This window comes from Pinus tabuliformis, chromosome J, assembly GCF_031772625.1.
Source record: "Pinus tabuliformis cultivar Carrire ecotype Pingquan chromosome J, CPIR1, whole genome shotgun sequence".
Classification (NCBI taxonomy): Eukaryota; Viridiplantae; Streptophyta; class Pinopsida; order Pinales; family Pinaceae; genus Pinus; species Pinus tabuliformis.
In genome coordinates, this window is record NC_142295.1 from 1,232,369,032 (window position 1) to 1,232,380,961 (window position 11,930).

Consider the following 11,930-nt stretch of genomic DNA (forward strand, 5'->3'; position numbering starts at 1 on the left):
CGAAGCCAACCCTGTCAGGCAGAAAGAGTCGATAGTGCGGACACAAATCAACCTCCCTAGGAGCCTAAGACTCTCTAGTGACAAACAAGACAAACGAGAACAATCCTTCTCTAAACATGAATTTACTATATAAGAAATCAAGTGTTTAGATCCTACCTGTAATCAAATGCTGTTGTAGCAGTCCAGCTCCGCTGATTCGGATGAGCTCCTCCTTCACTTTGAAACCTGCATACACTAACAATCAAATGATTAAATAGCACTTGATAATCTCATAGAATAAAACATATTTAACACATAGACCAAGGAGTACATGAAACAACTCATAAATAACAAGTTATTGAGAAGAATGGACTCATTTGCATTAATAGGTAACAAAAGGAACAAATACAACCTGAGCCTTGGTGTTGTGCAAGTCCCTCCCAGGGTTCATCAAGAGTTCTCCTTTACTTTGACAAAGCTCACCCACTTCCAAATAGAACAAGCAAAGATGGCAATCTCTCCTCACAAGCTTCTAAATGGGAGTCCTAATTCCTGCAGCATTTACCCTTAGAAATGTATAGCTTCCAACCTCCCCTCCTTCTGGCCCAATGCCTGTATTTATAGTGCTCAAGAGGAGGTTAATCAGGTCCACCATCAATGGGATAATCCCCTCTTTGGATGGGATAGCTCCCTTATTGATGGGATAAGTTCCTCTTTGGTAGGGGTGCATGAACCATCTGGAGGCGCTCAATACACGTCGAACAACCTTCTAGAATGCTCTAGAAATGACCACAAGTAACTTTCTAAAGATGAAACTTGCGCATTTTAACCTTTACAGGGGGACGCACCTGCCCCTTTACATACAGAGCGTCCAAAGACGCAGCTTTTGTGAACATTGGGTGCGTCCCCGCAGGTAAGGTTGAGAGAACCTGCGTACCGAGAGATAAATACATTTATAAAGACTTTCTCTCTTTTTTGGAGTTTGACATGGAGAGCAGAGGTATAAGACTTGCCTAAGAGGATAGCATGACTATTGATAGAGCCATACTAACTGTAAATAGTCATGGTGACATTTTTTAGTGTAACAGATTGCCCCCTAAAGTGCGAAGCCTGTAATAGATTAGGGTTTTGTATTATCTAGGAAGGGTGAAGCGCTTTATCATTTCAAGGATTATCTCGTGGAGAGCCTGGTCAGAACCTGCAATTTTCAACACAAAATACATGTATAAGATTATATCATCACTAAGGTAGGCATTCCCATACTCAGATTAAAACTTTAACTAACAGACTAACTACTCTGATACAGGAATGATCTTGCAGTACATCATAATCATAGACTTTTGTAGACACAGTATGGGCGCAACCATCTTTTTATGATTAGTCTACTTAGATAATGAATACAAAACTCCTCGCAGCCTAGATGGTGGAAACTAGATCCAGGGTCTTCATTTCTACTTCCCGAATTGGTACGATTCTAGCCATGCGAATAAATGAGTTGATGTCGAACATGGTAGAAACCACTTGATTACCAGTCGATGATGAAAACTGTTAACAAGCGTGAGAGAGACCACCAGTAATGTCAATGGTTCTCAAAGTACCCAGTACAATCCATGAGATGTGAATGAATGAGTTGATGTCGAACATTTCACGGAATCCTTCGATCGAAAGTCAATGATGTAAACTGACGTCAAAGGCGAGAAACCTGCCATTGATGCATGCAGACTTCAAGGTACTGACGATTTCTAAGTCATCTCTCTAGATAATGTGCTGATGTCGATAGAAAGTGACTCGTTGCAGGCAAGCCTGCAACACGAAATCATTGTTCAAGTTGAAGAAATGTTGCTGTAAGGACTGACTCAGGGATGGTCAAATGGATGATAAGTATTTTGCAGATGAAAGTTTTGTTTGCAGACTTCTTGAACACATAACGACACAACAGATGGCTTGGTGATAAACGACTCAAAGTTAATCCCCGGAACCCGGCTGAAGACTTTCAAAGTGGTTTGATCAACTGTGAGGTAAAGGATTTCCCAACCCAGGTGAATGAAAAGTGTCGTGTTCAAGAGTGGTAATAAAGTTTCTTCTGAGACAAAAGGTAACAAATAGGCTCATTCTTCTCTCTTTTCCCCCACCATTTCTGGCAAGTACCTCTTTATTTTTAACAAGCTTGAGGAGGATAACATATGCTTGATTATAAGCTCATCCTTCGGATGAGTCCAACCTAGTTTTGATTCGAACCCTAGGAAGGAGTGGTTCGTTCCTGTTTGTAATTGAACAGGTCCTTTACTGTGAAATTTTAACGAGCCCAGTATAGGAGAAACTCGGAGTTTTTCAATTTTAGAGAGTCTGAAAAACTTAAGAAGACTCCAGGTTGAACTTTTTCGTAGATTTGTGTCCCTCAAGCCCGAAAAAGTATAAAATAATACCTGGGGGAACCGCTTGATCTTGCGACCAAGGAGTACTTTCATAATTAGTGCCACTGACCTGAAAAGTAAAAAGCGATCAAGGACACGTCGTTTTATTTCCGTATCGAGTTTGAAACGACAAAAACCCGGCAATCTTTTCCTGATTTTACGGTCAGAAAAGAGCTATAAGGGGACCGTCTTTTAATTCCGTTTTAACGAGTGTAAAAGAAACGCTCGGCAATCTTTTCATGTTTTAGGAGTCTGAAAAGGGGCTTAAAAGAGAACTCCAAGGTTTCACTTTTTCGTAAGTTTTAACGAGTTCGAAAAAATGATAAAAATGTACTCATATGGCCGACTTTCAATTTAATTTACGAGCAGGAAACGACGGAAAGAACTCGGCATTTTCATTTGTTGTACGAGAATGAAAAATAGAAAAATAATCTCGGGATTTTCATGAGTTTAACGAGTCTTGAAAATAACTGAAATTGACTCGAGATAGGTTTCATTTTTACAAAAGCTTGAAACAGACCAAAACTATGCTTCAAAGTAGTTTCATTTTTACACAAGCTTGAAATAGACAGAAAACTGTGCTTGATGCCCCCTAAGCGTAACTGCTAGAGCGCATGCCCCCCAGCTTCATTTCATTCAACTAAATACAAGCTGGATGGAATGAAAGTTGAGTTACGAGATCATTTGAAAGACTCGACCTAAAACTATAAAAACTAAAATAACTAACCTAAATATACAACTTAACATTTACGAGATCAAGTCGAACTCTCGACTCAAGTAGAGGAGGATTTGTTTCATTTTTTAACGAGCTTGACACAGGAAAAGAACTATGCTCGGATCCGGTTTCATGTTTACACAAGCTTGAAACGAAAAACTATGCTTGTTATAAGTTCACATGCCCCCAGCATAATGACGCAAATCGAGGTACATGCCCCCCAAGCTTCATTGCATTCAATGAGGTGGATGGAATGAAGCTTTACTTTCAAGATCTTGGAAAGACTTGTGGGAGATGTTTCATTTTTTAGTGAGGTTGACACAGGAAAAGAACTATCCCCAAAACCCTTGTTTCATTTTTTAAACGAGCTTGACACAAGATAAGGAACTATGCTCATGACTACTCTACAAACTACCTAACAAAAAACTTTACTCTAAAAACCTTGATTCATTTTTTAACGAGCTTGACACAAGACAAGGAACTATGCTCTAAAATCCTTGATTCATTTTTTAATGAGCTTGACACAAGACAAGGAACTATGCTCATGACTACGCTCTACAATCTACCTACCTAACCTACCCTTGTTTCATTTTTTAACGAGCTTGACACAAGACAAGGAACTATGCTCATAAAGTTCGCATGCCCCCAGCATAATGATGCAAAGCGAGGTACATGCCCCCCAGGCTTCATTGCATTCAACCAGATGGATGGAATGAAGGTTTACTTTCAATAGTTAACTTGAAAAGGGAGTTGTTTCATTTTTAACGAGGTTGACACAAGAAAAGAACTATCCTCATACCTGATTCATTGTTTAACGAGGTTGACTCAGTAACAGGAACTATCCTCAAAACCTTACTTTCTACAATCTATCCACATATCCTAAAATCTAGCTGATTCATTTTTTAATGAGGTTGACTCAGTAAAAGAACTATCCTCATCAACTGATTCATCTTTTAACGAGGTTGACACAGTAAAAGGAACTTTCCTCGTGGCAGCCTATTTCATTTTTTAACGAGGTTGATACAGGAAAAAACTCTCCTCGTAACTCCTTGTTTCATTTTTTAATGAGCTTGACACAAGACAAGGAACTATGCTCATGACTTCCAGTTTCATTTTTTAATGAGGTTGAGACTAGAAGAAACTGTCCTCACACTCACTGATTCATTTTTTAATGAGGTTGACACAGTAAAAGGAACTTTCCTCACAACTCCTTGTTTCATTTTTTAATGAGCTTGACACAAGACAAGGAACTATGCTCATGACTTCCAGTTTCATTTTTTAATGAGGTTGAGACTAGAAGAAACTATCCTCACACCATTGATCATGGCTTCCAACTGGAAGAAAGACATGTCAATGGACACACCTTGATCATGGCTTCCAAGTGGTCTTCATCAGAAGGAAGAATAGTGCTCTGGAAGGAACACATGTCAAGGGACTCGAAAGGGATAAGAACATCGTGTTCAAGTAATCCCCTAGAGTTTTCCATGTCAATTACCGGATCTAAATCAAAGGAAGATGAGAAAACAGTGAGAGGCTCACTTACATCGGTAACTGAAAACATGGGACCAGTTGCCACATAATTGACCCGTGGCAGGGTGGATACCACTTTAGAATCAGGAACATTTAGGGGTGTCATATTATTGGTAGTTGAAATAAGACTAGGGAACGAAAGCTGGTCTACCGTCACAATACTGCCATTGTGAGGGAAAGACATCATGCGAAAGAGTGTCGATACGACAGCTTTCATTGCATAAACATAGTCTCGCCCAAGGAGTAAATTGAAATCCAAGGGACCTCGAACAACCATAAGATCAATACAGACAGTTTTACCTTCCAAGGTAATAGAAAACTTAGGAAGGATCCCTAAAGGTTCACTAATGGTTCTGTTAAAAGCTTTCAGATTCTGCGTAATAGGCGCAAGCTGAGGGGAACCCAAAGCTTTCCAAACAGTTGAGGATAAAATTCTGACAGAAGCACCTTCATCTACCTGAGTACGATGTATGTCCCTACCACCAGCCTTGACAATGATTTGGAAAGGGATGGAGGAAGGAAGACGACGTTTTGTCAGTCTATTCCAATCAAAGGAAAAGACCTCAGTGCTTGGAGGGGGTTCTGTAGAAACAGGTGAAATGCCCCCCGGCATAGAAGAATCTGATGTAACAAGAAGAACCTGAGCGGTATGAAGTTCACTCTCTAAAGGGAAAGTGGGATCGACCGAATGTGAAATTGAATCGACCACTTGATCAACTAATTGATCATCAACCTGAGTGACATGAGTTTCACTCTCCAATGGAAGAGTGTGATTGACCGTACTTGAATTTTGATCAATCACTCCGTCAGTTGACGGTAGGTTGGGAGAAAGTTTACGGTAACCAGTTGGAAATTCTTGCTGTGGAACAGTAAGGTTTTCCAACAATGTTGAGGCTTCATCCATGTGAGGGCAAATGTGAGTTTGATGACTCCCTTTGCATAACTTACAAGGAAACCTAACTTTACCCTTTTTCCCAGGAACCTGACTATCACTGGTTGATGGATCAACAGAAAGTTGATGAGGTTTTTCTGACCATACTTCCAAGACCTTTGGAATACCAGGACAATTGACAAGGAAGTGGTCACCCTTACAAAGCCTGCAAGGGTATTTGGGTTTACGATGCATGTCGGAATTTTCCTCAACACAACTAACACTTACAGCCATGGTTGGTTGGTTGACTTCTTTCTTATCTTGCTTCTTCTTCTTCTTCTTCTTCCCTTTCTTCTTCTTCTTAGACTCCTGGTTACTAGCATCAAGGCTTTTACCAGGCGAAGAGGAAGAAATGGAGGAAGAAAAATTAGGCGAAGAAGGTAAAGGGTCAACAGAAGGTTGGTGATGTTGAGATGGTGAACTCTGTTGAGGTGAAGCATCCGGTTGAGGTGGAACAATTGGAGTACTTTGGGCCAACGAAGTTGAAAATAACCATATCGGTAATCCTATTGTAAATCCAGGTAATGACAAAGTAGCCATATAAGGAGGACCAACATTTCCAAAGTAAGGAAAAGTACTAGGATTCTCGTTAGGAGGGGTTCCTAGGTTGGTAAATTATGGAACATTTGCCATTATATTCAACTTCAGTGAATTTTATTAACAATTTAAAACTAAAATTAACAATTCACAATTCACACCTAACAATTAAAATTCACAATTCACACCTATGGTCTCTAAAAGTAAAAACAAACAAATTAACATGCGCTATAAAATCTAGGAGTCAAACCACACACAAACAGTAGCCTTCCGGACCGAAAACACTAATTGGTGATGAAGCCCAACATCGTCGAATTCAGAACAGAAGTGGCGGGTGGAACAGTTACCCCAGCAACCTGCTTAATGAATAGACTGGACCAAGTTCCTCCACTTTAACCGTCTCGAGTGAAGTGAACCCCCCAGAAAATCCAAGTGAGTCTAGCCGACGTCCGCTCCAGGTACAGTGGGATCTTCCTTCCACCGTCACCTTGGGTAGAACCCTAAAGATAATGGTCACTAAGGTTACCAACAACAACAGATATACCTGGGGGAACAGTCTACGACCCGATAGCACGCATGGGCAGAGTAACAAGCTCAATCCCCTTGCCGGCTCCTTGACAATAATCCAAGGTTTACCGACAAGTGACCCCAGGCTCCTCGACAATAATCCGAGGTTTACCGTTTGTAGTACGTGCGTATCTGGCATCTTTCCCAATGAAGGAGGATTGATCCCCTCACTGGTTTGGACACGGTCTCGTGCTTCTCCTTTAAGAGGAGCTTTCCCAGAGCATAAATGTAACAGTTGGATTTATCCTACCACAAGATGAGCTACTTGTTTGGTTTTACTGTCTTGGAGAGTTAATTACTCTCCTACTCCAAGACACTAGCCTGATCTATATTGGTGTTTCAGAGCCCTAGAAATGTAAAAATTACTAGATGAATTTTAATTAAGTGCTGTGTTATTAAGGCTGTTATTACTCAAATGGGTAAATGGATATGAAACCAATGGTGTTATGACCCGACTCAACTGAATGCAATCGAATATGATAATGTAATCTTTTCAATTCGATGAATCCTAACTAAAGTAAGGAGAGAGTTTCCATTCACTTCCAACAATGCAAAAAATTGATCACTAAGAGAAAATATAACAAATTCTCCAATGCACTAATTTTATCAAGAAAAACTAATGCAAATCAATTCCAAACCATTTTTTATTTTTATTTTTGTGTAAATTCAAATCAAAGAAAACTGATCTAAATCTACAATTAATTTTCCAGAATGTAAACTATGCAATTGTAATCTATGCACAATTCACTCGAAAAGTATGCAAATGTAATCTATGCACATTTTTCATTCATATTCTGAAAATGAGAATTCTAATTATGCAAATGTGATCTATGCTAGAGAATTCTCAAACACAAGATGATTCTAATGTAATCTAAGAACCAATCAAGTGCAAGTCGAGAAAATTGGGTGAGAGTTGCAAAAATGAAAACAAAAAGATGCAAAATTGTGAAAGGACTGAGAGAAACCTCCAAGTAATGACCAAAGGAAATCAAATCAAGAATTTCTCAAAAAAGAGACTCAAAACACCCAATTGATGAAAGCTTAAAGCAGGAATGCCAATGAAACAAGCTTAGGTGAGGATCTTTGACAGGAGACTAATGGATCTGGGCAGTAAAAACTAAGAAAAATAAAAAACTAAGAGAAAAAATGCAAAAAATGGAATTTTTTCAAATTTTAGCAGGGGACGCAGGCGACCCGTTAAGACAGGTGCGGGCCCGCTCTGTGCACACAGCGACAGTGCGTCCAGGGACACACTGTGCAATACTCAGAGGGTGCATCCTACTGGAAAATTCAAGAAAAACCAAAATAAATCTAACCCTAAGCTAACCCACCCAAAGACAAAGTCACAGAGCCAAAAACCAGAAAAGAAATGACTTTTCTCAGATCAAAGTTGCATACAAAGGAAAAGACTTTCACATCAATGGATTCCCCAGCGGAGTCGCCAATTTGTCAGGCGGAAAGAGTCGATAGTGCGGACACAAATCAACCTCCCTAGGAGCCTAAGACTCTCTAGTGACAAACAAGACAAACGAGAGCAATCCTTCTCTAAACATGCATTTACTATATAAGAAATCAAGTGTTTAGATCCTACCTGTAATCCAACGCTGTTGTAGCAGTCCAGCTCCGCTGATCCGGATGAGCTCCTCCTTCACTTTGAAACCTGCATACACTAACAATCAAATGATTAAATAGCACTTGATAATCTCATAGAATAAAACATATTTAACACATAGACCAAGGAGTACATGAAACAACTCATAAATAACAAGTTATTGAGAAGAATGGACTCATTTGCATTAATAGGTAACAAAAGGAACAAATACAACCTGAGCCTTGGTGTTGTGCAAGTCCCTCCCAGGGTCCATCAAGAGTTCTCCTTTACTTTGACAAAGCTCACCCACTTCCAAATAGAACAAGCAAAGATGGCAATCTCTCCTCACAAGCTTCTAAATGGGAGTCCTAATTCCTGCAGCATTTACCCTTAGAAATGTATAGCTTCCAACCTCCCCTCCTTCTGGCCCAATGCCTGTATTTATAGTGCTCAAGAGGAGGTTAATCAGGTCCACCATCAATGGGATAATCCCCTCTTTGGATGGGATAGCTCCCTTATTGATGGGATAAGTTTCTCTTTGGTAGGGGTGCATGAACCATCTGGAGGCGCTCAATACACGCCGAACAACCTTCTAGAATGCTCTAGAAATGACCACAAGTAACTTTTTAAAGATGAAACTTGCGCATTTTAACCTTTACAGGGGGACGCACCTGCCCCTTTACATACAGAGCGTCCAAAGACGCAGCTTTTGTGAACATTGGGTGCGTCCCCGCAGGTAAGGTTGAGAGAACTTGCGTACCCAGAGATAAATACATTTATAAATACTTTCTCTCTTTTTTGGAGTTTGACATGGAGAGCAGAGGTATAAGACTTGCCTAAGAGGATAGCATGACTGTTGATAGAGCCATACTAACTGTAAATAGTCATGGTGACATTTTTTAGTGTAACAGATTGCCCCCTAAAGTGCGAAGCCTGTAATAGATTAGGGTTTTGTATTATCTAGGAAGGGTGAAGCGCTTTATCATTTCAAGGATTATCTCGTGGAGAGCCTGGTCAGAACCTGCAATTTTCAACACAAAATACATGTATAAGATTATATCATCACTGAGGTAGGCATTCCCATACTCAGATTAAAACTTTAACTAACAGACTAACTACTCTGATACAGGAATGATCTTGCAGTACATCATAATCATAGACTTTTGTAGACACAGTATGGGCGCAGCCATCTGTTTATGATTAGTCTACTTAGATAATGAATACAAAACTCCTCGCAACCTGGATGGTGGAAACTATATCCAAGGTCTTCATTTCTACTTCCCGAATTGGTACGATTCTAGCCATGCGAATAAATGAGTTGATGTCGAACATGGTAGAAACCACTTGATTACCAGTCGATGATGAAAACTGTTAACAAGCGTGAGAGAGACCACCAGTAATGTCAATGGTTCTCAAAGTACCCAGTACAATCCATGAGATGTGAATGAATGAGTTGATGTCGAACATTTCATGGAATCCTTCGATCGAAAGTCAATGATGTAAACTGACGTCAAAGGCGAGAAACCTGCCATTGATGCATGCAGACTTCAAGGTACTGATGATTTCTAAGTCATCTCTCTAGATAATGTGCTGATGTCGATAGAAAGTGACTCGTTGCAGGCAAGCCCGCAACACGAAATCATTGTTCAAGTTGAAGAAATGTTGCTGTAAGGACTGACTTAGGGATGGTCAAATGGATGATAAGTATTTTGCAGATGAAAGTTTTGTTTGCAAACCTCTTGAACACATAACGACACAATAGATGGCTTGGTGATAAACGACTCAAAGTTAATCCCCGGAACCCGGCTGAAGACTTTCAAAGTGGTTTGATCAACTGTGAGGTAAAGGATTTCCCAACCCAAGTGAATGAAAAGTGTCGTGTTCAAGAGTGGTAATAAAGTTTCTTCTGAGACAAAAGGTAACAAATAGGCTCATTCTTCTCTCTTTTCCCCCACCATTTCTGGCAAGTACCTCTTTATTTTTAACAAGCTTGAGGAGGATAACATATGCTTGATTATAAGCTCATCCTTCGGATGAGTCCAACCTAGTTTTGATTCGAACCCGAGGAAGGAGTGGTTCGTTCCTGTTTGTAATTGAACAGGTCCTTTACTGTGAAATTTTAATGAGCCCAGTATAGGAGAAACTCGGAGTTTTTCAATTTTAGAGAGTCTGAAAAACTTAAGAAGACTCCAGGTTGAACTTTTTCGTAGATTTGTGTCCCTCAAGCCCGAAAAAGTATAAAATAATACCTGGGGGAACCGCTTGATCTTGCGACCAAGGAGTACTTTCATAATTAGTGCCACTGACCTGAAAAGTAAAAAGCGATCAAGGACACGTCGTTTTATTTCCGTATCGAGTTTGAAACGACAAAAATCCGACAATCTTTTCCTGATTTTACGGTCAGAAAAGAGCTATAAGGGGACCGTCTTTTAATTCCATTTTAACGAGTGTAAAAGAAACGCTCGGCAATCTTTTCATGTTTTAGGAGTTCACCGCTTAGCCCCCATTCTGACATGTTCCCGGCACGTCTTCCTTTCAGAGTCTTACCGACGAACCACGCCGATAACCCCAATAACACGCTTCCGATGGCAATGGAAACGACAAGGAGGCTGACATTTAGGGCCTTGCTTTTGGATCCTCCTGCTGACCTCAACGCACTGACGGGCATTATATTCAGAGATGATTCAGGCAAACTTTCCAAACTGAAATTCCAGTCCAAAATGCGATGAATCTCGTAAAGTCGCCCCGTTGCCGCGAAGAATCCAACGTAGGCTGATCACGGAATGGTCTTTGATAGCTCGATTGTTCGTTTCAAGATGCTCGCATAAGGAATCGATATGTCTGAGTAGGTAGCAAATATTTGCAGTATTTTGTTCCAGCCATCGTAATGGATTCGAACCCTTATAGGCCTCCCTGACTTCAAGTTGATGCCGTGTTGTCCCAGATTGGCAGTTGCGTCAGATATGAGGCTCTTGACGTCTATGCCGACATGGTTATCATTCGGGTCCATGATGCCATTCTTGTAGGTGTCGAATTCAATGGCCAGCTGATTCGTTGTTTTTAGATATGTTGATCCATCGAATAAGCCCAGATATTGTCCACTGCTGTCTGCCAGAAAGGGTTTTTTGTTGGGGACTATGATGAAGGCCAGACTGTCGCCACTGGATTCAGTGATGTTGCCTATGACGATGGTGAAGGTTGTCATAAATGTGGCCGGCCAGACTGTGATAGGTTCACGGTAGAGAACCCTTCCTATGCAAGACTGCATCTTGGAATATTGATCCGTCTCATTCGAAGTTTATTTTAAATTACTATTATTATTATAAAAGAATTATTATATTAGTTAAATATATATACATTTCAAAAATATATCATAATATTGTTGATTATAAAGATTTATCTTTATTTTATTATAGAATTTTGTAATTTGTAAATAAAATTTGTTTCATGATATCAAACACATCGTTCCACCATATGTGGATGACCTCCCTACTCACACTAAACATTGAGTTGATCACTCGATGCATCTTCGGGGTAATCTTCTTCATTGTGGACATTATAATATTCTCCTTAACCCACATAAATGTGTGTTTTGTGTCATTTCTGGCCGACTTCTAGGTTCTGTTATATTGAAACAAGGAATTCATATTGATTGGACCATTGAAA

General features: G+C 40.0%; 1 protein-coding gene across 1 annotated transcript; it reads right to left on the minus strand.

Moving 5' to 3' along the window:
* Window positions 1-11,040: 11,040 nt before the first annotated feature.
* LOC149231600 (agglutinin-2-like) lies at window positions 11,041-11,532 on the minus strand. The gene has a single exon (XM_089381691.1). It carries the CDS (start codon window positions 11,530-11,532, stop codon window positions 11,041-11,043), a length of 492 nt encoding a protein of 163 aa, XP_089237817.1.
* Between the last annotated feature and the right edge of the window lie 398 nt (window positions 11,533-11,930).

Coding starts and splice junctions, on each gene's coding strand:
- LOC149231600 (XM_089381691.1), bottom strand. CDS start 11,532: ATGCAGTCTTGCATAGGAAGGGTTCTCTACCGTGAACCTATCACAGTC.